At 45.0% G+C, this 26858-nt stretch overlaps 2 protein-coding genes across 5 annotated transcripts in view; one reads left to right on the top strand and one right to left on the bottom strand.

The window, feature by feature from the left end:
* Window positions 1-142: 142 nt before the first annotated feature.
* MED19 (mediator complex subunit 19) lies at window positions 143-8276 on the top strand. The gene is made up of 5 exons (XM_002755293.6): window positions 143-392; window positions 6779-7035; window positions 7192-7288; window positions 7594-7688; window positions 7880-8276. The coding sequence occupies exons 1-5, from the start codon at window positions 176-178 to the stop codon at window positions 7946-7948; spliced, it is 735 nt and encodes a 244-aa protein (XP_002755339.4). The 5' UTR covers window positions 143-175; the 3' UTR covers window positions 7949-8276.
* Window positions 8277-11405: 3129 nt separating this feature from the next.
* Window positions 11406-26858, bottom strand: part of ZDHHC5 (zDHHC palmitoyltransferase 5) — a 32477-nt gene continuing 17024 nt past the window's right edge. For all 4 annotated transcript variants that reach the window (XM_054240902.2, XM_002755292.5, XM_078341099.1 and 1 more), the window contains 9 exons: window positions 21008-21165; window positions 19643-19815; window positions 19409-19511; window positions 18376-18467; window positions 16873-17005; window positions 14747-14870; window positions 13918-14030; window positions 12312-13171; window positions 11406-11902 (listed from right to left, as the gene is read on the bottom strand). In XM_054240902.2, the coding sequence (XP_054096877.2) occupies window positions 11737-11902; window positions 12312-13171; window positions 13918-14030; window positions 14747-14870; window positions 16873-17005; window positions 18376-18467; window positions 19409-19511; window positions 19643-19815; window positions 21008-21165 (1922 nt within the window). In that variant the 3' untranslated portion in view covers window positions 11406-11736. The remainder of the gene's footprint in view (window positions 11903-12311; window positions 13172-13917; window positions 14031-14746; window positions 14871-16872; window positions 17006-18375; window positions 18468-19408; window positions 19512-19642; window positions 19816-21007; window positions 21166-26858) is intronic.

The raw sequence follows: 26858 nt of genomic DNA, 5'->3' as shown, positions 1-26858 counted from the left end.
CACTTTCTAAACGTTCTCATAAGGCGACGGAAGTAGTTGCTGAAACAAGGTAAGCGGTGCCTGAGGCATCCAATGACAAGAGGCTCCTTGAGAAAGAGGGCGGTACCCTTAAAAGCATTGTCCAATGAAAATTACCAACGCCAGACATCTAGGCAGCGCCGAGGCGGAGGGGACGATGGAGAATTTCACGGCACTGTTCGGGGCTCAGGCTGACCCACCACCGCCCCCAACCGCACTCGGCTTCGGACCAGGAAAGCCTCCACCCCCGCCACCACCTCCTCCAGGCGGGGGTCCCGGCACGGCCCCGCCTCCCACCGCAGCCACGGCCCCTCCCGGCGCGGACAAGTCAGGAGCTGGCTGTGGCCCTTTCTACCTAATGAGGGAACTGCCAGGTGAGTACACGGCCTTGCCAAAGCCAGCCAATCAAATCTTAGAGAGGAGGTGATGGGCGTGGTTCTCAGCCGGCTAGCGGAGGTGCCAGGTAACCTAAGAAAGACAGACTCGGACTGTGGAGCCATAAGTCGGAAGCGCTGTTAGGATTCACAAGCAGAGGGATGACTTGAATTCAACCAAACGGCGGGGGAGAGGGACGGTGAATCTCCGTGACACTGGTTTATGTCTCCCTAAAAAAATGATCCAGGACTGGGCGCGGTGACTGATGCCTGTAATCCCAGCACTCTGGGAGGCGGAGGCGGGCGAATCACCTAAGGTCAGGAGTTCGAGACCAGCCTAGTCAACATGATGAAACCCCCCCTCTCTACTAAAAATACAAAAATTAGCCGGGCATGGTTGCGTATACGTTTAATCCCAGCTACTCAGGTGGCTCAGGCGGGAGAATCGCTTTGAACCCGGGAGGCGGAGGTTGCGGTGAGCCTAGATTGCTCCACTGCACTCCAGCCTGGGCGACAGAACGAGACTCCCTCTCAAAAACAAAAGATCCAGGAGATCCAGGGTTTCAGTTAGGAACTTGAGAGGCCTGATTTAATATCTTTGGGGACCCAAAGTTTTAATTTTGCTGTTGGTTTGGGGCAAGTTGCCATTATTCCTTCTAAGGTTCCGGCGTTTCCTGGTCTGTTCTAAGAAGGGATAAGAATCAAACCAAACTCTTTTCATTCAAAAATTAATTTTGTTGAGTTCCTATGTACCAAGCACTTTTGTAAATGCTTGAGATACAGTTATGAACAAGACTGACAAGATGCTTGCTTTTTTTTGGAATGTACATGTCAGTGGAGGAGGCATTGTAAACAAGATTATATCAGAGAGTGATTAATTCTAGGAGGAGAAAACATGATAAAGAATTGAAAGGGGCCAGGCGTGTTGCTCACACCTGTAATCCCAGCGCTTTGGGAGGCCCAGGCAGGAGGATCCTTTGAGTCCAGGAGTTTGAGACCAGCCTGGGCAACATGTCGAGACCCAGTCTCTACAAAACATACAAGAATAGCCAGGCACGGCAGTCCGTGCCTATAGCCCCAGCTATTGGGGAGGCTAAGGGAGGAGATTCTCTTGAACTCAGGAGGTTTCGGCTGCAGTGAACCAAGATAGTGCCACTGCACTCCAGCCTGGGCAACAGATGAGACCATCTCTCAAAAGAAAAAAATGTTGAGGGCAGAACTACTTTAGTTAGAGTGACCAGAGATGCTCTTTCCATGTAGCTAACATTTGAACTAAAATATAAGCATAGACAAAGGGCCAGCTATGGATGGATAGGAGGGAGAGATAATACTAGATACAAGTAATGAGGTCAGAAACCCTGATGTGAGAAAACGCTTAGAATATCTGAGGGACAGAAAATCAGTTGGACTCCAGTGAAGTGAACGAAAGGAAAGAGTCTTAGGAGAGAGAGACAAAAGGAAAGGTGGGAGAGTTAGGCAGAGGCCTTTATAAAGTAATAAAGGCATTTAGATGGCAAATACCAAAGGAAGCCGTTTAAAAAAAAATTTATAGAGGCAAAGTCTCACTGTGTCACCCAGGCTGGACTGCAGTGGCATAATCATAGCTCACTGTGACCTCGAATTCCTGGGCTCATGCTGTCCTCCCAGCTCAGCCTCCCAGGTAGCTAGGGCGACAGGCATGTGCCACCATGGTTGGCTAACTTAAAATTTTTCTGTAGAGATAGGGTCTTACTGTATTGTCCAAGCTGGTCTTGAACTCCTGGCCAACAGCAGTCCTCCTGCCTTGCCCTTCCAAAGTGCTGGGATTATAGACGTGAGCCACTGTGCCCAGCCAAGGAAAGCCATTTTAACACAGGAACTTGGTCAGATTTACTTATTTATAATCATTCAAGCAGCCACATGACAAATAGAAAGTGGGGAAGTCAGAGGTTACCACTCATAGTCCAGGAAAGATGATGGTTCAAACCAGGGCATAGCAGGGCATAGAGAAGTAAATGGATACAGGATGTTAGAGGTAGAGCTGATGGGGATGAAAAGTTGAATATAGGGCCAGGCGCTGTGGCTCATGCCAGTAATCCCAACACTTTGGGAGGCCGAGGTGGGAGAATATCTTGAGCCCGAAAGTTTGAGACAAGCCTGGGAAACATAATGAGACACATCTCTACAAAAAATAAATATAATTTAGCTAGGCATAGTGATGTGTGCCTGTAGTCTCAGCTACTTAGGCGGCTGAGGTGATAGAATTACTTGAGCCCAGGAAGTTGAGGCTGCAGTGAGCCGTGACTGCACCACTGCACTCCAGCCTGGATAATAGGGGAAGAAGTGAAGGAGAGAGTAAAGTGAAGGAATGATGTCTTCTTAAGTTTTCACCTTGAATAATTAGGTGTATGGGTATGGAGACTTGGAAGATGAGGAAGGAACAAGTTTGAAGAGGTGGAAATCAAGTTTTCTGGACATGTTAGGTCTCCAAGATGCCTTTCATTATCTCAAGTCTTATTTCCACATCATGACTTGAGGGAAATAATAACAAATATTGGTATGGTACTCTGAAGTTCACAACACCCTTATATGTAGTAGTATTTAATAGTTAGAATACCCCTTTGAAGTAGGCATTATTATCTATATTTTATAATTGGAAAAACAAATAGAGAAGTTGCCATCCCTTTGATTAGTCAGTGGTTGATGGCCACCAGCAGTTTCTTTTAATCTTTCTTTTGCCTTCCCTATTCTGATTGTAACTATTTATATAATAGCTATAGTCAGTCAACAGATACTGAATATCTGTTCTGGGCAAATGCTGGGTGTATGAGAAGGGTGAGAAGGAGGAAGAGATTAGTAATGCTGGTCATTGCTTTTCAAGTTTAGTTCGGAATGTAAGATTTGTGGTTTAAGGATAGTGACTATATTTCTTATCAACTCCATCTCATTATTCTGTGCTCATGCCTCACAACAGCAATTAACAATATCTTAGCCATCCATATTAAGAACTACCTCATGTTTTTCAGTGTATTGTTATCCAAAATGACAGCAAGAATAAGATGTCACTTGACCTAGACCTTGAATAATTCATGTTGGTGAAGAAAAATTAGGAAGAATTTTCCTAAAAGGAAATAATGTGAAGGGTGTTATTTTGAAGAGATAGGGAGATCCATTTGGATGGATCAGAAATTTTGCATAGAGGAATAGTGATTGATGAGGCCCCCCAAAGCTAAGTTGGAGTAGATGTAATTAGCCTTGAGTGCCAGTCAGAGGAATTTGAGCTTTCTCCTGAGGACGAAAGGAAACCATTAAGATTTGTGACCTGAGGAGTACTGCTTTCCAAAAATATCTGGAACATGTGGTGCCATAGATTGAAATAGAGAAGCCATGAGTCATGTGGGCAAGATTTGGAATTTTTTTTGTTGTTAAGATGGAGTCTCCCTCTGTTGCTCAGGCTGGAGTGCAGTGGTGCAATCTCAGCTCACTGCAATGTCCGCCTCCTAGATTCAAGCAGTTCTTCTGCTTCAGCCTCCTGGTGTGCCACACCTGACTAGTTTTTTTGTATTTTTAGTAGAGACGGCGTTTCACCATATTGGCTAGGCTGGTCTCAAACTCCTGACCTCGTGATCCACCCACCTCTTCCTCACGGAAGTGCTGCGATTACAGGCTTGAGCCACCGTGCCCAGCCAAGACTTTGAATTTTAAAACAAAAAAACTGTTTTGTTTTGTTTTTTTAAATCTTGCTGGGTGCAGTGGCTCATGCCTGCAATCCTAGCATGTAGGGAGGCTGAGGCAGGCAGATGGCTGGAGTCCAGGAGTTCAAGGCTAGCCTGGGCAACATACCCGTCTCTACAAAAAATGCAAAAATTAGCCAGGCATGGCAGTGTATGCAGGTAGTCCCACCTACCTGGGAGGCTGAGGCAGGAAAATAGTTTGAGCCCAGGATGCAGATATTGCAGTGAGCCAAGATCGTGCCGTTGCACTCCAGCCTGAGTGACAGAGCGAGACTGTCTCAAAAAATAAGTAAAAATAAAAAATAATCTTTGTAGAACTAATAGTCAAAACAAGAATTTGAACTCTCAAGTTAGAGTTTAGAAAAAGCACAGACTGCCTTCTCACCTGAGCCTTAAGGATAACCATCTGGACAGGTTGGTTATCCTTAAGGAGAGCTGGAGGAGAGGAGGAAATTCTATTATAGTGGCAAGAGGCAGTGCCCAGAGTTATGAGGAGAGATACTGTGACATTGGATCTTCTGCTGTTACCGTTGCTCAGTCTTCTGAGTTGTTTGGTAGTAAAGGGAGGAAAAGGATGGAGTAAGGCCTAGAGATAGAGCGGGAAAGTACCTTGTTGATTTAATAAATATTTATTGAGAACCTATTATGTGTACTGTGCTGGGCACTAGCGATACATGAATGAATAAGACATTGTCTGTGCCTCCAAGGATCTTACAGTTCAGTACCTGAGTTTTCCCAAGTGACTGATTATAAACAAGCCATTTTTGTCATTTGTACCCTCTGTGTCTATCATAATTACAAATGAAGTTATAGTTAGCCATTTCTACCTTTGCCACTGGGTCCTTAAGTTACTAATAAATGTATATTCCTTGAAAAAATAGCCATGCAATATTTATATGGATAATGCCTTGCATATATATAATACTTTTTTTTTTTTAGATGGAATCTTGCTTTCTCACCCAGGCTGGAGTACAGTGGTGCAATCTCAGCTCACTGGAACTTCCACCTCCCGGGTTCAAGCAGTTCTGACTCCTGAGTAGCTGGGACTACAGGCGCATGCCACCACACCTGGCTAATTTTTGTATTTTTAGTAGAGATGGGGTTTCACCATGTTGGCCAAGCTGGTCTCCAACTCCTGACCTCAGGTGATCTGCCTGCCTTGACCTCCCAAAGTGCTGGGATTACAGGCATGAACCACGTGCCAAGCCTGATACTTTATACTTTTCAGTATATATTCATTTGAACCTTGGGAAAAAATGATGTGTATGTAAGATAGCTATTTTTCGATTCCACAGATGAGAGGAAACTGAGGCATGAAAGACAGCCAGAATAATTCTAGTTGCCTTTTTTTTTTTTTTTGAGATAGGGTCTCACACTCTCACCCAGACTAGAGTGCAGCAGCCTGAGCTCGGCTCACTACAACCTCTGCCTCACAGGCTCAAGGGATTCTCCTGCCTCAGCCTTCCGAGTAGCTGGGATTACAGGTGTGTACCACTGCTGTCCAGCTAATTTTTGTATTTTTAGTATAGGCGTGAGCCACTGCATCCAGCCATTAGTTGACTGCTTTTTTTTTTTTGATATGGAACTTTGCTCTATCACATAGGCTGGAGTGCAGTGGCAGGATCTTGGCTCACTACAACCTCTGCCTCCTTGGTTTGAGTGATTCTCCTGCTTCATCCTCCTGAGTAGCTGGTATTACAGGCATGCACTACCACACCTGGCTAATTTTTGTATTTTTAGTAGAGGCGGGGTTTCACCCTGTTGGCCAAGCTGGTCTTGATCTCTTCACCTCATGATCCACCTGCCTCGGCCTCCCAAGACTGACTTCTAATCAAACATTTCTTCCTGGCTGCACACAGTGGTTCATGCCTATAATACCAGCACTTGGGGAAGCTGAGGCGGGCAGACCACTTGAGGTCAGGAGTTCGAGACCAGCCTGGCCAACATGGTGAAACCCTGTTTCTACTAAAAAAAAAATTAGCCAGGCATGTTGGCGCATGCATGTGATCCCAGCTACTTGGAAGGCTGAGGTGGGAGAAATGCTTAAACCTGGGAGGCGGAGGTTGCAGTGAGCCAAGATCGCACCTCTGTACTCCAGCCTGGTGACAGAGCAAACTCTATCACAATAACAAAAAAAATTCCTTCCTTTTAGGCAAGGTATCATACTCAGTATCATGAGGAAGAATAAAGATGTTGGTAACAAAAATTAGGCAGTGGTAGCTAGAAAAATCTCCTGGTTCTTGACAAGACCCTTAAGTCACTGGGTCATATTTGGCCCCGTTAGCATGGTTGTAGCTGAGCTGTGAGGTAGTGTTTTCCTGGCTATGCTATATAATTTGTCACTAGTACATTTTGTGAGAAGCACTCAGAACAGCATTTACCGTGAAGTAAGCATCATGTAAGTCAACTCTAATCTAAGGAGAGTGGAATGTCTCCTTCATTGGGTGAGCAGTTTCTGTCTCTGCCCTATTGGATTTTTGCCTATTTTTCCCCCTTTCCATTGGACCCTACCACTGTGTTGTATTTTTTCATATTTATGATTTATTTACTTCTGCTGTTTCTCTAAATTTTAAAATGTTCACCTAAAATATTCTTTAGGTTAATATATAGTCCTTCGCTCTCTGGGCCTACTTTGGGGACTGATTTTTTTTATTTTTATTCTGTGTTGTCTAGGTAGCACAGAGCTCACAGGCAGCACGAATCTGATCACACATTACAACTTGGAACAAGCCTATAATAAATTCTGTGGGAAGAAGGTGAAGGAGAAGCTTAGTAACTTCCTGCCTGACCTGCCAGGGATGATTGATCTGCCTGGTTCCCATGATAACAGCAGCCTCCGCTCCCTCATTGAGAAGCCCCCTATTCTCAGCAGCTCTTTTAATCCTATCACAGGGACCATGCTGGCCGGCTTCCGCCTCCACACTGGCCCGGTAAGTCCCCTTGGAAGGAGGAAGGCGAATGGGGAGGCCTAAACATGGAGATGGTTTTTCTGTCCCAGTCTGTTCCTTCATGATGGAGCAGAACAGATGATGGGAACAGGGGATTTCCTTCCTCTTCTCACCTGGACCTTCCTTTGGTTCCTTCAGTTGCCAGAGCAGTGTCGTCTGATGCATATTCAGCCTCCCAAGAAGAAGAATAAGCACAAGCACAAACAGAGCCGTACCCAGGATCCTGTACCCCCAGGTAAGAAGCAGTTCTACTCAAAGCTAAAAAAAAAACCCTGACCTTCTGAATCTGGTTTGACCTTCCATAGGTAAACCCAGTTAAGTTCATACGGAGCTCTGGACTCCTAAATTCCCCTGAAGAAGAAACCAGTGTACTGGGGTCTCTTGGGACTTATCACAGGGACTCTAGCAGCACTTCTGTATCCTTTCTGACCATTTGGACAAAAGCACTTGCCCCTGACTTGGGATTTTCCTGTCTGCAGTCTTCCCAACAGGAGAGGATTTTGAGCTCTACAGGTGATAGGTACCTAATGTCTCCTACAGAAACACCATCTGATTCGGATCACAAGAAGAAGAAAAAGAAAAAAGAAGAGGATCCTGAAAGGAAAAGGAAGAAGAAAGAGAAGAAGAAAAAGAAGGTAGAGTAGAGGCCTATTGCCACAACTCAGTGAGTTTCCCCATATCTCACCTCTGTCCTAAATAGAGTTCTTTGCCTCCAGATGGATCCAAGATTGAAAACCCAGGGCAGGTTGCAGGTTTCTCCTGTACAGCCTGATCAAAGCCAAGGCTAGTTCCTAGTTGTTCTTACCTCTCCTCCTTTCTCCCCCAGAACCGACATAGTCCAGACCACCCCGGTATGGGTAGTTCCCAGGCCAGCAGCAGCAGCAGCCTACGCTAACAGGACCACTGGACTCTTTGCCAGGATGGCCTTTCCTGCTATATTGAACCCGCTGACAAAAGCTGCCTTCCAGCCTCTTTGGACACTGCCTTGGGAGCATCCTGCAGCTGGGACAGAGGCCAGCTCTGTTGGGCTCAGTTGAGATTAAGTAATTATGAGAGAGAGAGGGACATGCTTTTGTAGGCTCATCCCTGTTGGCTTTCTCATGGATATCTCTTCCTCTTCCAGGAAGCTTACGATTTTCTTCTCTCTCTTTTGTGCAATTTGTCTGATTTAGGACTTGTGCGTTTTTTCTTAAAAAAAAAAAATTACATTTATCAAACTGGCTGAAGTGTGACTGCCTAAGAGGTATGTGGCTGTCTGAGTCAGGATTTAAGAAAAGGCTTTGCTAAGTCTTGAGGGGATCTGGGTCATGTCATTACATTATCTCACTAACAGGCAGGGAAACAATCAAAATGAAAAGTGAGCCAAGCTTACTAATACTCCACAGCAGACACATAACACTCCGCCCGTTATGTTGAGAACTAAGCACCTAGGTGATCACAGGCTCTATCTGAAGAGCTGATCCAGGTAGGGCTCAACAGTGTGTTCTAGGTCAATTTTGTGTTGAAACAGAAAAGCCAACCAAAAACACATGGACAGTCACCAGTGTATTTCAACAAGATTGGTTCCTAGATCAGAAGCCTGTGATATTTTGAAATGAACTTCTGGCAAGCAAAGGTAAATGCTTCTCTTCTCTTTACAAGAACTTTTGACCTGCTTCATTCCTTAGTTAAGACACTGAAGTTAAGGATCAAAGAGAGAGAGAAAAAAAAGACACTAAAGTTACTTAGCTGATTTGAAAACATTTCTAAAACAGTAACAAAAGGTAGCCTAAACTATCAAAATGTAAACAAAACAACAACAAAAAAGACTTTAGGTTTTGCAGCTGGTTAGGTAACTGTAAGCATCCATGAGAAAACCTGAATTAATATAATCTGACTTTAAATTTAACACAGGTTAAAATCTGTTGCCTTGAAAGCCAACGTTGTTCCTGAATCACTGGGTGGAAAACCACTCATTCCATTAGTTCTAATACAGGATTTCAGAGTAAATTTGTTTTTTGTTTTTTTAAGATGGAATCTCACTGTCACCCAGGAGTGCAATGGTGTGATCTCGGCTCATTGCAACCTCTGTCTCCTGGGTTCAAGTGATTCTCGTGCCTCAGCCTCCCAAGTAGCTGGGACAAGTCTGTGCCACCACACCCAGCTAACTTTATTTTGGAGATGGTGTCTCATTCTGTCACCCACACAGGAGTGCAGTAGTCCAATCTCAGCTCACTGCAACCTCCGCCTCCTGGGTTCAAGTGATTCTCCTGCCTCAGCCTCACAAATAGCTGGGATGACAGGCACCCATGACAAATGTCCAGCTAACTTTTGTATTTTTAGTACAGATGGGGTTTCACCATTTGGCCACTGGCGAACTCATGTCCTCAGGTGATCTGCCCACCCAGCCTCCCAAGGTAATGGGATTACAGGCATGAGCCACTGCACCCAAATAAGAGTATGTATTAAATTTTGAGTAATTAAAGAGTTCTGGTTAACTGCTTGAAATTTAGTGTCTAAGGGTACCTATTTAAAATTAGAACACAGCTTTTGTTCAATAGAAGGCAGTATGTCTAACTGAACTGACATCCATAGTTAACCTATCAACAGGCTTTCACACCTGTTACTCTCTCACCTTTGGCTGATTCCAAAATTGGCTTTACTTTCCAGAGACTAAATTCTATATTAAGAAACAATTGTTAGGCCGGGCGTGGTGGCTCACGCCTGTAATCCAAGCACTTTGGAGGCCAAGGCGGTTGGATCACCTGAGGTCAGGAGTTCGAGACCAGCCTGACCAACATGGTGAAACCCTTTAAAAAAAAAAAAAAAAACGAAACATTTGTTGCTGGGTACAGTGGCTCATGCCTGTAATCCCAATGCTTTGGGAGGCCAAGGCAGGAGAATTGCTCCAGGCCAGGAGTTCAAGACCAGCCTAGGTAAAATTGGTAGAGAGCCTATCTCTACAAAAAAAAATTTAGCTAGGCATGGTGGCATGCAGCTGTAGCCCTAGCTTCTCAAAAGGCCAAGGTGGGACGATCCCTTGAGCTCAGGAGTTTGAGGGTATAGTGAGCTGATTGTGCCACTGCCCTCCAGCCAGGGCAGCCAGAGTGAGGCCCTCTCTTAACAAAAAAAGAAGAAACAACTTTAAGAGTTCTCTAAGCTTTCAAATAACAAGCAGCTTTGGTGGTTTCAAGAGACTTTTTTCAGGAATTTTTGAATTAAATCACCCAAATAAAAACAGGACCTGTTTGCTTTTAGAGATGGAGTCTCTGTGTTGCCCAGGCTGGTCTGGAACTGCTGGGCAAAGTGATTCTCCTGCCTCAGCCTCCCCCAGTGCTGGGACCACCACAGGTGTAGTCCCAGGTGTGAGCCACCACACCAGGTCTCTTTTTGCTTTTATTTTTTTAGTTGTTTTAAGTGGCTATTTTCATTATACTCTTGCACAGAGATGGGCTGGGACCAGAGAAGTTTATGAGGTTGTCACTGTTTTAACTTTCTACCAGAGATCGTTCACCCTGTCTCAACCAGACAAAATAACACAACTCCAGGGGCGCTGGTTAGATCAGGATTTCTTTTTATTCCTTGTTGGTTTAAAATGGCTAATCAGAATAAAAACTAAAAGGGCCTCTTTGTGGAGGCTGGGATCTCCCCTATTTAGAGGTTAGAACCCAGATATCCCCTCTACCCAGCACCATAGTGAGGTGGGCTGAGGGGTAACCCCCAAGGGGCAATTGGAGAAGCCTAGGCCTGTGCCACTCCTCCTCTCTATCCTGTTTTTGGCATGTGATGAAAAATATTGCTTTTTGGATTCTTCTCTCCTGGCCTTGGATTTTAAAATCAAGTTAACTGTGTAAGCTAGGAGAGGCTCCAAGGGGCTAGTAGGAGCCCACTCTAATCCCTCTCTCAAGGAGGGGATTATCCAATATTGTTTAAGCTAGGCCAAGTTATTTTCCTGATCTTCCCCAACCACCACCAGTGTCTTGAAGTTTTGACCCCTTTCGTAGGGAAACTAAATGCCAGTGAGCCTAGAAAACTAACTCTCCTCTCCAAGTCCTTCCCTCTTGTGGCCAAAATCCCAGACTCACCTCTCCCCAGGCTTCTTCCTAATCACACTTAGCACCAACAGAGGATGCTATTTCCTTAGTAACTGGGACAAATGAGAGGGAACCACAGGTAAAAGACTGATGTCTCCCCTCTTTTCCTGCTGGTCTGAGGAATGGGAAGATGATGATCCCCCTCCATATATGTATCCCTCCCTCATTTTCCCATCCCAGGATAGATATATAATTTCTTTGATATTTATAATATATATATATATATATTATATGTACACACACACCTGGTAACGCAGAAGAGGAAAAAAATAGAATCCGTAACAATAATAAAAAAAATTATTTCTGGTTTAAAAATGATCTGGTTCCCTCCAGGGCGAGCAATTGCACAAATGTCCACTGAGTCTGGTCCAGGGATCAAGGAAGGGAAGGTCTTAAAAGATAAAAGGGGGGTTGCTACCCCAGTCTCAGGGCCCCAACTCTCCAACTCCCCAAGCCCACTGCATTTAAGAAAATACTCCTCATCCTCTTGGAATCGGTGGTTTAAAAAATGTCCATGCAGGGGAGGGGAGCCCCTTGAGGGAAGGAAGGTGGCCACCTGGGGCCCTTTGGTGTAGGCGCAGAGGCGATGGGGAGGGGAGGCGCCGAAGGCTCACACCGAAATCTCATAGGTGGTACCACCAACCCCTGACACCTTCTTGACTCCTCCCCTTGTGGGGCTACTGAGAGGTGGCTGGCCTGGGCCAGGGGAGGCTGAGCCTAAGCTCTTGGGCTGCCCATTGGATTTGCTGTAGGCTGTCTTCAGCTGTACTTCATCTCTGTAAAGAAGAGATAAGACAGGTGTCAGGAAATGGGATACAAAACATAGCAAAGGGAGATGGGTTCAGAGAAAATGTTTTCTATATCCATACTTTCTTACCCAGACGTTCCCCTTTATTGCCCTGCTTCAAATAAACCTGATTCCCAAACTCTCCTATTTACTACTACTCTCTAGTAACAGCTATTGCATATACTTATTCCCAGGCAAATACTTTTAGGAAGATAGAATTATGGAAAAAGTATTAATCTTCAGTCTCTTAACAGGAGTTGGCCATGAAGGCAGTTGGAGTCAAAGTGAAAATGCAGGTCCCCACTACATTAGGATGCACAACAGAAGCCCTGATACCTTTTGCAGAGCACTATGCTAATTCTAAATTGGCTAAGGGTCAGGAGGATACTAATACTTACTTGGGTGTCAGTAATGGCTGCAAGGCCACTTCTTCTGTCTCAGAGACACCAGGATGGGCTTTTTGGCTGCTGTAAGACATCGATCGGCCCAGGTATGGAGCCGTTGGGCCTGGTTCAGGGGACCCTACTCCCCGGCCCCTTAGCCCATCTGGCTTGCCAAAACGGGGGGCAGCTGGGCGTCCCAGTGGAGTCTTGCCCAAAGGTGATCTCTTTGAATCATCTGAGGAGGAACTTGTACGAGGGGCATGGCCTGAGCCTGGTGTTGACTGAATGCCTGAGTCCCCCAGGCCTGGTTCTTCCTCACGGCCTGGGAGTGGGGGTGACTGGCGCAGCAACTTCTCTCGTTCCTGGAGGGAGGCCACGATATGGCGCGACAGATTGTCGTAACGAACTGGTGAGGGCTCTCGGTGTACTGGGCCAGTAGGCACCAAACGTGGGTGCCTCTCGGCTTCCCGTTGCTGGGCCAGCCTGGCTGACAGGAAGGGAGAGGTATAGCCTAAAGGTGGGTCTGGCTCAGGCCCTGCCTGCACTGACTCAAAATCAGGGCTGTCTGAAGGTGTGAGCAAGCTGTCATAAGATAAGCTTCCATTGCGTGTCTGGTTGGCCAGGCTCTTATAGGAAGTGGAGGTGGTGCCCTCTGAACGAATGGATTGCAGCTGGCCCAGCTCAAAGCCTGTGCCTTGTGCTGACTTGAGGCTGGAGGAGCGTGAACCACTGGATAGTGGATCGAAGTGAAAACTTTTGCCAAAGGTAGGAGAACGGAAGCTCTCTGGTTCCAAGCTGGGCTCTGAGCGGTAGCTGGGATGACGGCTGCTCTCTGCAATTGAGGTTGGCTCCTTCAAGCTGTCCCCACGACTCAACTGAGGAAGAAAGTAAAGTAGGCTCTTAGTGCTCCTCTTGTGACAGAAGCTAGACCCCAGAGTCCAAGGAGTTGGTCAAAAACGGTATTTATTATGTGCCAATATGTGCTTAGAGCTATTACATGCATTATCTAGGTTAATCCCCAAATAAAACTGAGTTCAAATAAATACCATCTCATTTTCAGATGCAGAGAACAAGGCTTAGAAAGGCTGAATATCTTGCTCGTGGGCCAAACTGAGTTGTAAACTCAGATCAAACACGACTCTATTATGCTATATACCCCAGTCAGATAAAGGACACACTATCAAGGCGATTCAGTTCCACGAATGCCAACAATCAGTCAAATGTCCTTTGTCTTCTTCTCTTCCCTTCTGCCTTTTCCTCCCCCCAATCTTGTTTTTCCCCAGAACAGTTGGCATATGTTTTTTTTTTTCTGAGACGGAGTCTTGCTCTGTTGTCAGGCTGGAAGGCAGTGGCGTGATCACTGCAACCTCTGCCTCCCAGGTACATGCAATTCTCCTGCCTCAGCTTCCTGAGTAGCTGGGACTACAGGTACCCGCTACCATGCCCAGCTAATTTTTATATTTTTAGTAGAGATGGGGTTTCACCTTGTTGGCCAGGACGGTCTCAATCTCTTGACCTCAATCGCCCGCCTCAGCCTCCCAAAGTACTGGGATTACAGGCATGAGCCATCGCGCCGGCCACTTGTCATGTTATTACCCACCTCTTTAAGACTACTCATTACCTTGGCGCTGGAGGAATGCGGCATGGCAGCTGATGTACTGCTGCTACTGTAACCCGGCCGATACTTGTACATGGTAGGTGTCGGGGGGCTGTCCTTGCCCAATAAGCTGCTATCTGGAAGAAAAAAGGACAAGGGGGCACTACTTTACAAGAGGTTTTTTGGTTTAAGAGACAGGGTCTCACTCTACTGCCAATGCTGGAGTGCAGTGGCATGACTATAGCTCAATGGAGCCTTGAACTCCTGGGAGCCTACCTAAGCCTCCTAAGTAGCTGGGACTACAGGCATCTGCCACCATGCCCAGCTTTTTTTTTTTTTTTTTTTTTTTTTGTAAAGACAGGGTCTTGCTACGTTGCCTGGGGTGGTCTTGAACTCCTGGGCTCAAGTGATCCTCCTGCATCGGCCTCCCAAAGTGCTGAGATCACAGGTGTGAGCCACTGCATCTAGCCTATGAGTTGTTCACTTTATTGCCTAGGGTTCCTTAAGTACAGGGAGAAGACAAGGAAGGCACAGATAGACCCTTTGCTGAAATCAAGACTAAAGACTCACACCAGCCCAGAACTCGGGGTGGATAAATGCACCAAAAGAGTCCTGTGATGTTCTCTGCTCTGCCTAGAGGCTAACCATTTCCCCAGCAAAAGTGCCATTCACTGCCAAAAGCTAAGTGGCATCTCTTCTTTTCCAGCTGCAGAGTGGCACAAGTACCAACTGATGGGTGTTTAAAACCACAACACGAGTGTTATCTCCCAGCCCTGACATGTCCTCTACAGCTAAAAAGTAACCTCAATCCTGCCTCTAGTTCTAGTATCTTGCAAATCAAGGCAACCCTTACCCTCATTAGTGGCCAGGCCGAGATGTGTTCGCAGCCCCGTGTAACGGCTCAGGTCTGGCTTAGGAGGAGGTGGAGGTTCAGCATCTGCAGACTGGCTCTCTGTTATCTCCAGGCTTCCCTTAGACTGGATTGATGAGGGTAAGAAAAATCAGATTTGGAAATTTAGCATTATGACAACTCAAAGTATTAAACTGGTATAAGAGAGAGGTATTTGGGAGCCAATTCTCAGGTATTTTTCTTTTTTTTTTTTTTGAGACAAGGTCTCAAGCTGTTGCCCAGGCTGGAGTACAGTGGCACACACGATCATGGCTCACTACAGCCTGTGACTTCTAAGCTCAAGTGCTCCTCCCACCTCAACCTCAGAAATAGTTAGGATTACAAGCACATGTCACCACACCCAGTTAATTTATTTTATTTTGTAGTGAAGGGGGGGTCTTGCCATATTGTCCAAGCTGGCCTCAAACAATCCCCTCTCCTTGGCCATCCAAAGTGTGGGATTATAGACATGAGTCACTGCCTATATTTCTAAATGAGACTGGAAGACAAGACACAAGAGTCAGTTTGGGTACAGCATTAGATAAAAAAAAGTTTTTGTTTTTTTTTTTTTAAATGGAGTCTAGCTCTGACACCCAGGCTGCAGCACAGTGGTATGATCTCGGCTCATTGCAACCTCTGCCTCCCAGGTTCAAGCGATTCCTGTGCCTTAGCCTCCCAAGCAGTTCAGATTACAGGGGCGTGTCACCGGGTTTGGCTAATTTTTTTTTTGTATTTTTAGTAGAGATGGGGTTTCACACCATGTTGGCCAGGCTGGTCTCAAACTCCTGACCTCAAGTGATCCACCCACCTGGCCTCCCAAAGTGCTGGGATGATAGGAGTGAGCCACTGCACTCAGCCAAAAAAGTTTTCTATTTTTAAATTTTAGTCTTTTTTAGAGATGGAGTCTCACTGTGTTGTCCAGGCTGGTCTTGAACTCCTGGACTCAAGCAATCTTCCCACCTCAGCCTTGCAAAGTGCTGGGATTATAGCCATGAGCTACCATACCCGGCAGGAGATTTTTAAAAAGCTTTAATTCTGTCACTTATTTGCCCATTTCAACCAACAACTACTTGTTGAGCTCCTCCCATCTATCTATAAGCTGCTATGTTAAGTCCTGTGAAGACATGGAAATGAATGGATTCATTTTGTATTGTTAAAATCTAATTATATCTAAACTTAAAATCTAATGTAGAGCCAGGTGCAGTGCCTCATGCCTGTAATCCCAACACTCTGGAAGGCTGAGGAGGGTGAATCACGTGAGGTCAGGAGTTTGAAACCAGCCTAGCCAACATGGGAAAACCCTGCCTGTACTAAAAATACAAAAATTAGCCGGACGTGGTGGCACATGCCTGTAGTCTCAGCTACTCAGGTGGCTGAAGCACAAGAATTGCTTGAACCTGGGAGGCAGAGATTGCATGTAGTGAGCTGAGACTGCACCACAGCCATCCAGCCTGGGCAACAAAGCAAGACTCCATCTCAAAAAAAATAGAATGTAGAAAACACAATTTGTATTTAAGTAGTTTTAACACAAAGCAGCAAGCAATAAGCACTATAAGAAATGGGCCAGGCATGGTGGCTCATGCCTGTAATCCCAGCACTTCAGGATGCCAAGGTGGGCAGGATCACCTGCAGTCAGGAGTTTGAGATCAGCCAAGCCAACATGGCAAAACCCCATCTCTACTAAAAATTAGCCAGGCAAGGTGGCAGGCACCTGTAATCCCAGCTACTCCGGAGGCTGAGGCAGGAGAATTGCTTGAACCCAGGAGGCGAAAGTTCTGGTAAGCCAAGATTGCCCCACTGCACTCCAGCCTGGGCAACAGAGCAAGACTCTGTCTCAAAAAAAAAAAAAAAAAAAGAAAAGAAAAGAAACATGTAAATGAAAGCAAGCTTCCATTTCTTATATTTTTAGTAGAGATGGGGTTTCACCTCGTTGACCACCAGGATGGTCTCGATCTCTTGACCTCATGATCCACCGGCCTCCCAAAGTGCTGGGATTATAGGCGTGAGCCACCGCGCCCCGCCAAAGCTTCCATTTCTTTACCTTGGGTGAGACTTCCTGTTACCTAGCTTGATTTCCCTGAATTCCTCACCTTTGTTCTCCTCAGCTCTCCCTGGATGCCATTATCCATGATCTTCACAGTTATCTGCCCATCTGAAACTTCTGGTCGAAGGAAGGGAGGTCTGATTACAATTGTCTTCTCTTTCTTTGGTCTCCCCAAATACCTAAGTGTCGAGAGAGAGAGCTTTCATTCATTCAAAGTATCTACTGTTTCTGTAAAACATTTTTATTAGGTTGGTGCAAAGATAACTGCACCAACCTAATACAAACACAAGAAAACAGTCCTACCTGGCCACTGTAAAGGTTAGCAGTAAATAGGTTTGAGTCTGTGAAGGACTGCAGCAAGACCAGGCCTTTGTGAGCAGGTACTTAGCTCAAGGAACATACTTTAGAGTATATCTTATTCATCCTCAATTTTCAAAGGAGATTAACCTTAATACCTGACGAATATCAATGGATTTCAGTGTCTACTAAACCAGGGATTCCCAATCCACAGGCTGCAGACCAGTTGCAGCTGGTAGTTAGGAACTGGGCCACACAGCAGGAGGTGAGCAGCGGGCCAGCAAGCATTACCACTTAAACTCCGCCTCCTGTCAGATCAGCAGAGGCATCTAAGCTCCGCTTCCTGTCCGATCAGCAGAGGCATTAGATTCTCTTAGAAGCGCAAACCCACAACCCTGTTGTAAACTACACATGCAAGAGATCTAGGTTGTATGTGCAAACTCAGCTCACTGCAACCTCTGCCTCCTGAGTTCAGGCAATTCTCCTGCCTCAGCCTTCAAAATAGCTGGGATTACAGGTTAATTTGAACCTCACTTCCCAATGTAGAATAAATTGCTTCCTCATCCGTGTTCCCATAGTGTTGTATAAAGACCTGACCTCACAGTGTTACAGTTCCTAGTTCCTAGGCTCTCACTCGTTAGACTGTGAATTCCTCAAAGGCAGAAGCTATCTTTTAAACATCACTGCATCTCTAGCACTTACTACTGTTTTGGCATAGTTGTTTTTAACTGACTTTTCCTCTCTACAGCTGAGGAGAATGAGTATAAGGAAGATGATTTCCGAGCTCCCCTTTACAAAACAGTGTAATTACATGTCTGGCTAATTTTTCTATTTTTAGTAGTGATGGGGTTTCACCATCTCTATGTTGGCCAGGCTGGACTTCTGACTTCAAGTGATCCACCTACCTCGGCCTCCCAAAGAGCTGGGATTACAGGCATGAGCCACTGCACCCAGCCATGAAGATGTAATGGCTGATGATCTGAGATGCAACAAGTTTCATCCTGAAACCACCCACCCCATCCTCCATCGGTGGAAAAACTGTCTACCATGAAACTGGTCCCTGCTGCCAAAAAGGTTGGGGACCACTGCACTAAAGAATGGGCATGTTTCTCCCTTGAAGGTACTTACCATTCTAAGATAGAGATCCCTTCCTAAAGGCTGTCTCCCACCAGGCCCCTCCTTTACCAGAACAAGCCCAAAGAAGATCAAAGTTCTGACCAATGGTAAACACTAGACCAAAGAGATGGTGTACCTGGGTGCTGGAGAACTGCAGAGAACACGGCTGACATTGTTACAGCAGCCATTGGTGAAGGGGTTCACACCTCCCCGGAATTTACCCGTAACCTAGAGGGAGGAAGAAAATACCAGGTCAGAAGATAAGACTTTGACTTCCAAAGGCCAAAATACAAATCTATTACCAATTATTGTGCACTCACTACTGGAGGCATACAGAAATTAGTAAAACACAAGCAGCTTATATATGTCGTGATTAAGAGCAGGGTCCTTAGTTCAAATCCTAGGTCTACCTCATGGCTGCTGACCCAAAACCTCAGTTTCCTCATGGAAAATGGAATGAACAGCTTTCTAAATATTGAAAACTAAGATAATATACCTAAGAATAAGCAATTAAGGGCCAGGCGTGGTGGCTCACACCTGTACTCCTAGCTCTTTGGGAGGCTGAGGCAGGTGGATCACCTGAGGTCAGGAGTTCAAGACCAACCTGGCCAACATGGCAAAACCCCATCTCTACTAGGAAAAAAATACATAAAAATTAGCCGGGTGTGGTTGGCAGGCACCTGCGATCCCAGCTACTTGGGTGGCTAAGGCAAGAGAATTGCTTGAAGCCAGGAGGTGGAGATTGCAGTGAGCTGAGATTGTGCCACTGTGCTTCAGTCTGGGTAACAGAGCAATACTCTGTCTCAAAAAAGAAAAAAAAAAAGCAGTTAAGGTTAGCCACTATTACACGCACAGAAATCACTGCTTTCCTGTAAGCAGCACTCTTAAGTTTCTTGAGGGCTAGCCTGAGTCTTCTGTTGTTTCTATAAACTCAGAGCCTAAATTCTCCAGTATACAGTGGGCATACAGCAAATGCCTATTAACTAAAAAACAGCCTCAATGCTTACATGAGCAACTAAGGCTGCCTCACTCCCTACCATTAATCTCTACATAATCATGAGAAGTATTCATTAAGCTTCTATTTGTGGAAGCACTACACTGTACACTAATCAAAACGCTTAAGAGATATGCCCTGCTCTTCAGGGGTCTCTCGTCACTTCTCCCCATACCTGTTCATTGGTTGTGCGTCCCCTGGCCACCAGCACCACGTGAAATCCCGTGAGGCCAGCTACAGGGATGAAGAATAAGCCAGCCACACACATTACTGCCATTCTGATGCCAAACAATCAAGGAGAACAGTGCGACATGATCTCACTTTCCCCAGCCCCTATTGAAGCCATTTTCCCTTTGGCCCTCATTCCTCCCCCTTCCAATCCCACAACTTAAAATGCCTTGAAGGATACGTGACAGCCGTGCGGACCCCTGAGAGTTCCTCTGTGTGGTAGAGGACATAAAGGAGGCCAAAGCCAAACACACCCATAATGTGGGCTGTCAGGGAAAGGAGGAAGAGGAAGAAATAACGGTAGTTCCGACGACCAATACAGTTGTTCACCCACGGGCAGTGATGATCAAATTCCTAGGGACAAAAAGAGACAGATGAGAGCCATCCCTGGACTATAGCATTAGATTACTTTGGTCAAGAAGAAAAGCAAAGGGCAGCTAAGTTTTGCTTTTAGTAATTTATGATCATGCTCAACAATTAGTTAAAAACTAAATCTAGTTTATTTTGCTCTATAAATCTGCAAGGGAGACCTTCCAGAGGTTGGTCAAAGGCCAAGGCCAAGGCCAAACCAGGCACAGTGGTACACACTTGTAGTCCCAGCTACTTGGGAGGCTGAGGCTTCAGCCCAGGAGTTCAAGGCTCAAGTGAACTATGATGACTGTGCCTGTTAATAGCCACTGCACTGGGCAACACAGCAAGACCCATCTCTAAAAAAATGAAAAGGTCAGCCAGGCGTGGTGGTTCACGCCTGTAATCCTAGCACTTTGGGAGACCGAGGTGGGCGGATCACGAGGTCAGGAGTTCAAGACCAGACTGGCCAACATGGTGAAACTCTGTCTCTTAAAAAAAAAAAAAATGAAAAGGCCAAGGCCGGCTCTCAAAGTATATCCTATGTGACCAAGGAATTCTAAAAGTGACAAATGTCAGAGCGTTTGCAAAAACATCAAGATTGATGAGAAAAGAGCACTGGAAGGAAGATTTGGCAGGTAACTGCTTACGGCTAAGTGAAAAATGGCATGGAAAAAGGTCAAGGGATGCAGAAGGACAGGCAGGAAGAGAATTACAACAGACACAATGCCATGATTTTGTGGAAGAGAAAACACAAAGCCAGGACAAACAACCAAAAATGAGCCAATGGACAGAAGGCTAGAACTATAAAAAATCTTGGTGTCAAGAGAGCCTATGCCCTGCCGGTGCAATAGCTCATGTCTGTAATCCTAGTACTCTGGCAGGCCAGGGCATGAGGATGACTGTAAGCCAGGAGTTTGAGACCACCCCAAGCAACACAGTGAGACCTCATCACTACAAAAAGTAAAAATAAGTAAAAAAGAAAGCCTATGCCCACATGGAATTAAAGCTTCTCTCCTGCAATAATACTTATGCTCTGCCTCTCATGTCATTACTAACACCATTTGACAGAACTGGACCATGTGGACAACATAGTTAGATAAGATTATGCTACATCCAAAGCTAAGAATCTATTATATAGTTAGGATGAAGACAACAAAGGTTAAAGATGAAGTCTTATCCCACCCAGGGTGCTTACCTCCACACAGTTGTCACAGACACTGCAGTGGGAACATCGAGGGGGACGGTAGAAGCGGCAGGTGGCACACCATTTCATGCGCACCTGGATGCCCTTGATCTCCACTGTTTTGTAAAGAGGAGCTCGGAAATCATCTTCCTTGTCCTCATCCTCCTCAGCTGTAGAGAGGAAAGGTCAATTAAAAACAACCAAGCCAAAACGGTAGTAAGTGCTAGAGATGCAGTGATGTTTCAAAGATAGCTTCCGCCTTTGAGGAATTCACAGTCTAATGAGTGAGACACTAGGAACTAGGAACTGTAAGACTGTGAGGTCAGGTCTTTATACAACACTATGGGAACACGGATGAGGAAGCAATTTATTCTGCATTGGGAAGTGAGGTTCAAGATAAAATGACTCAGGAGGTAGCCCTCATGCATGTGTTGGTGTATCTGGTTTAAATATTATGAATAAATTTTAAAGAAATAGTTTATATATCAAAGCACATACATAATGAGTTTGCCTAAGAGTTCAGTATCTACATTTATATGAGTCAACTATAGCAATCCAAGAGAGAAACTAACATCAACCTTTTTTTCCAGGCACAAACCCTTTGCCCAGCCAGGCGTGGTGGCTCATGCCTATAATCCCAGCACTTTGGGAGGCCAAGGAGGGCAGATTGCCTTAGCTCAGGAGCTCAAAACCAGCCGACAACATGGTAAAACCTCATCTCTACTAAAAATACAAAAATTGGCCAGCCGTGGTGGCACGTGCCTACAGTCCCAGCTACTCAGGAGGCTGAGGCAAGAGAATTGCACGAAACCAGGAGGCAGAGGTTGCAGTGAGCTGAGATCACGCCACTGCACTCTGAAATCATGCCACTGCAACAGAGTGAGACTTCATCTTAAAAAATTAAAAAAAAATCTTTTCTCTAAAATGTCTTCTCTTGCTACACAAGCATAAAAGGACATTTATGCTTGTGCAACAAATAATACTAAAATATGTATATATATAGAAAAATCAGTTTTCTATATATATACATATTTTAGTATTATTTGATTTTTAAATCAATTTTAGTATTATTTGTTACACAAGCATAAATGCCTTTTCTCTCAACTTTCAGCTATCAGAAACCCACTGATAAAGACATTATTTGCCTTCTCATCTACAGTTAGCAATTTTTTTTTTTTCGAGATGGAGTCTCACTCTGTCGCCCAGGCCGGAGTGCAACGGCGTAATCTTGGCTCCCTGAAACCTCCGCCTCCCAGGTTCAAGCAATTCTCCTGTCTCAGCCTCCTGAATAGCCAGGACTACAGGCATGCACCACCACACCCGGCTGATTTTTTATATTTTTAGTAGACATGGGATTTTACCATATTACTCAGGCTGGTCTTGAACTCTTGAGCTCAGGCAATCCACCTGCCTTGGCCTCAAAGTGCTAGGAATACAGGCATGAGCCACCACACCTGGTGCAATTTTTATTTTTTATTAACCTAGAAAAAAAAATACATGTGGGAAGGAAAAATTAAAATAAATGATAGTGTGGGATTAAAAATTTTCAGGCCAGGCACGATGGCTCATGCCTGTAATCTCAGCACTTTGGGAGGCCGAGGAGGGTAGATCACCTGAGGTCAGGAGTTCAAGACCAGTCTGGCCAACGTGGTGAAACTAAAAATACTAAAAATACAAAAAAAATTAGCTGGGCGAGGTGGCAGGCACCTCTAATCCCAGCTACTCAGGAGGCGGAAGCAGGAGAATCGCTTGAAACTGGGAGGTGGAGGTTGCGTGAGTCGAGATCACATTACTGCACTCCAGCCTGGGCAACGAGAGCAAAACTCTATCTCAAATAATGATAATAAAAATTAAATTTTCAAATTTTACTGATTTCTTTACCTAGCATTTTTTCATATTTACATTGAAAGAAATGTTAGGTAAAAAACTATACAGCTGGGTGCAGTGGCTCATGCCTGTAATCCCAGCACTTTTGGAAGACCAAGAAGGACGGATCACTTGAGGCCAGGAGTTCAAGACCAGCCTGCCCAAAATGGCTAAACCCTGTCTCTACAAAAAATACAAAAATTAACCAGGGGTGGTGGCAGACGCCTGTAATTCCAGCTACTTGGGAGGCTGAAACTGGAAAACAGCTTGAACCCAGGAGGCGGAGGTTGCAGTGAGCCGAGGTTTATGCCACTGCACTCCAGCCTGGGTGACAGAGTGAGACCCCATTTCAAAAAACAAAACAAACAAAATCACACACACACACAAATATATACTGCAGATACATGGTATACATAAATATATACATTTTTTTAAGTCTTCGAAGTATTGCAAGGATATATACCACAATATAACAGTAGTTAGCTCTCATCTGTGAAATTACAGGTAATGTTTTGTCTTTTTTATATTTTGTATATAATGAATGTGCATTACTTTTTAAATTTTTTTTTCTTTTTTTTGAGACAGAGTTTTGCTCGTTACCCAGGCTGGAGTGCAATGGCGCAATCTCGGCTCACCGCAACCTCCGCCTCCTGGGTTCAGGCAATTCTCCTGCCTCAGCCTCCTGAATAGCTGGGATTACAAGCACGCGCCACCATGCCCAGCTAATTTTTTGTATTTTTAGTTGAGACGAGGTTTCACCATGTTGACCAGGATGGTCTCAATCTCTTGACCTCGTGATCCACCCGCCTTGGCCTCCCAAAGTGCTGGGATTACAGGCTTGAGCCACCGCGCCTGGCCTACTTATTAAAATTTTTAAATGAAAGATTTTTTCTTTTGGCTGGACGCAGGATCTCATGCCTGTAATCCCAGCTCTTTGAGAGGCTGAGGCAGGTGGATCACTTGAGGTTAAGGAGCTACAGAACAGCTTGGCCAACATGGTGAGACCCTGTCACTACACCCTTTTAAACTCCAGCCCAGGCAACAGAGTGAGAATCCATCTCCAAAAATATATTTTTCTTTTAAAAAGAAGAAAAAATTCAAATGCTGTTTTTTTTTTTTTAAGAGGGTCTTGCTCTATCACCCAGGCTGGAGTGCAGTACTGCAACCACCGCTCACTGCAGCCTTAAACTCCAGGGCTCAATTGATTCTCCAACCTCAGCCTTCCAAGTAGCTAGAATTGCAGCTGGGCGCCAGTGTGCCCAGTTGTAATGTTCCTTATTTTGAAATTTCTGATCCTTCCACATCATCATATCTACCAGAAGTAATCACTTTGATTACTTTTACAACTTATTACAGTGTATTTATTTATAAAGATGTCTTCCCTACCTTCCTTTCTAGACTGAGCTATTTGAAAGGAATGGTCTTTTAATTTATTTTTTAAGACGGAGTTTCACTCCTGTCACCCAGGCTGGAATGCAAAGGCACGATCTTGGCTCACTGCAACCTCCACCTCCTGGGTTCAAGCAATTCTCCTGCCTCAGCCTCACGAGTAACTGGGATTACAGGCACGTGCACCACCATGCCTGGCTAATTTTTGTATTTTTAGTAGAGATGGGGGGGGGTTTCACCATGTTGGCTAGGCTGGTCTTGAACTCCTGACCTCGAGTGATCTGCTCCGGCCTCCCAAAGTGCTGGGATTACAGGCATAAACCCCACACCCAGCCAGCAATGACCTTTATAAAAGCATCACCCCAAAAAACCATTGTAGTGCCTTCCATATTTCAGCAATAAATATTTGATGAATGAACATTAAAGGCTCATTAAAATAGCCTTCTTTGGCTTTAGGGACACAAAGTTCCTTTCCCTTACTTAATCTTTGTAAGAGAAGTCACAAATGAAGAACAATGATGTAGGCTCTGGGATCACAATGAATTTTTTTTTTTTTTTTTTTTGAGATGGAGTCTTCCTCTGTCGCCCAGGCTGGAGTGCAATGGTGTAATCTCGGCTTACTGCAACTTCCACCTCCCAAATTCAAGCAATTCTCCTGCCTCAGCCTCTCGAGTAGCTGGGATCACAGGTGCCCGCCACCATGGCCAGCTAATTTTTGTATTTTTTAGTAGACAAGGTTTCACCATGTTGGTCAGGCTGGTCTGGAAATCCTGACCTCAGGTGATCCACATGCCTTACCCTCCCAAAGTGCTGGGATTACGGGCGTGAGCCACTGCACCTGGCCTACAGTGAATTTCAGAAAAACTTCATCTCACCAGAGTTGCTAGCCCGAAACTACCTGCCTGACTCTTGCAAAATAACTTCACATCTGAGAGGAAAACTACATGTCATCAGTAACAAACTTCATCAACTTACCTTCTTTCCACCTTTTATTCTACTCATGATGGTTCTCTCCCCTCCTATTCCAGAAAGAGCCTACTACTTCTACAAGCATAACCTTCAGATAGGCACTGGAAAGCATCTCCTTCCTCTAAAAGTCCAATTTCAATTATCACCTTTCTTCAACCTCAGCTTCTCTCCCCTCTGGTTCCATCTCTTCATGCTACCAACAAGCTAAATTCTAAAAAACTCTCTCCTTCTCCCATAAGATACTACTCCAACTTCTGCCTTCATGGCTTACTTCTTTTTTTTTTTTTTCTTAATTTATTTTATTTTTTTGAGACGGAGTTTCGCTGTTGTGCCCAGACTGGAGTGCAATGGCACGATCTCGGCTCACCACAACCTCCACCTTCTGGGTTCAAACAATTCTCCTGCCTCAGCCTCCCGAGTAGCTGGGACTACAGGCGTGCACCACCATGCCCAGCTAATTTTTGTATTTTCAGTAGAGACGGGGTTTCACCTTGTTGACCAGGATGGTCTCGATCTCTTGACCTCATGATCCACCCGCCTCGGCCTCCCAAAGTGCTGGGATTATAGGCCTGAGCCACCGCACCCGGCCCATGGCTTCCTTCTTAAAAGAGTAATTTTGATACTCATTGCCTGTTTCCTCATTTCTCATTCCCTGCCTTCCAAACCCTTACAGTTTAGTTATTTAGCAGTATCTCTTCCTCATATACACATAAAACTATGTTTGTTATAATAATTTATTTCATGCCGGGCATGGTTGCTCATGCCTGTAATCCTAGCATTTGGGAGGCTGATTCGAATGGATGTTTGAGGCTGGGAGTTTGAGACCAGCCTGCGCAACATGGCGAAACCCCATCTCTACCAAAAATATGTATCGAAAAATCAGCCTGGTTTGGTGGCTTGCACCTGTAGTCACAGCAATTCCAGAGGCAAAGGTGGGAGGATCACCTGAGCCCAGGGGGTCAAGGCTGCAGTGAGCCGTGATTGCGCCACTGCATTCCAGCTTAGGCAACAGAGAGAGACTTAAAAGAAAAAAAAAATCAATTATTTCTTAGTTACCAAAAAAAATGGGAAATTTGAGTTTCCATACTATCGGAGCTCTCTAATTTCTAACCATCAGCTACTTGATGAACTTTCCTTAGTTCCCACTTTGTCCCATTTCTCTTCCTACTAACCTTACTCAATCTCTCTTTTATGGCTCTTTCTCCTCTGATCGTTATAAAAATGTCAGTGCTGATCAGGTCTAACCTCGGTTCTTTCATAATCTCACAGTATTTTCTCTGGACAATCTTACTCCTGTTGCTTCAAATATCACATGGATGAAGGTTATTAAAGCAAGATATTCAATACTGACTATTCAATTGCCCACAGTGTGATTCTACCTGACTAATTCGAGTATATCGGGTTTAACGTGTTAAAGAGTATTTATTCTCTGTCTTCCCTCCAGACCTGTTTGACATTCTTGTATCTCATATTTTGGCTTATAAAAATCAGTATCTAACTTATCTCCCAGTTATGAACCTTGAAATTACTCTAGACAATTCCTCCAATCTCTCTCTCGCCAAATAAAATCATGAAAAATTGTTGACTCGGCTGAATGCAGTGGCTCACACCTGTAATTCCAGCACTTTGGGAGACCAAG

Source organism: Callithrix jacchus, chromosome 10, assembly GCF_049354715.1.
Source record: "Callithrix jacchus isolate 240 chromosome 10, calJac240_pri, whole genome shotgun sequence".
Lineage (NCBI taxonomy): Eukaryota > Metazoa > Chordata > Mammalia > Primates > Cebidae > Callithrix > Callithrix jacchus.
This window is presented reverse-complemented; position numbering and strand designations above follow the sequence as displayed.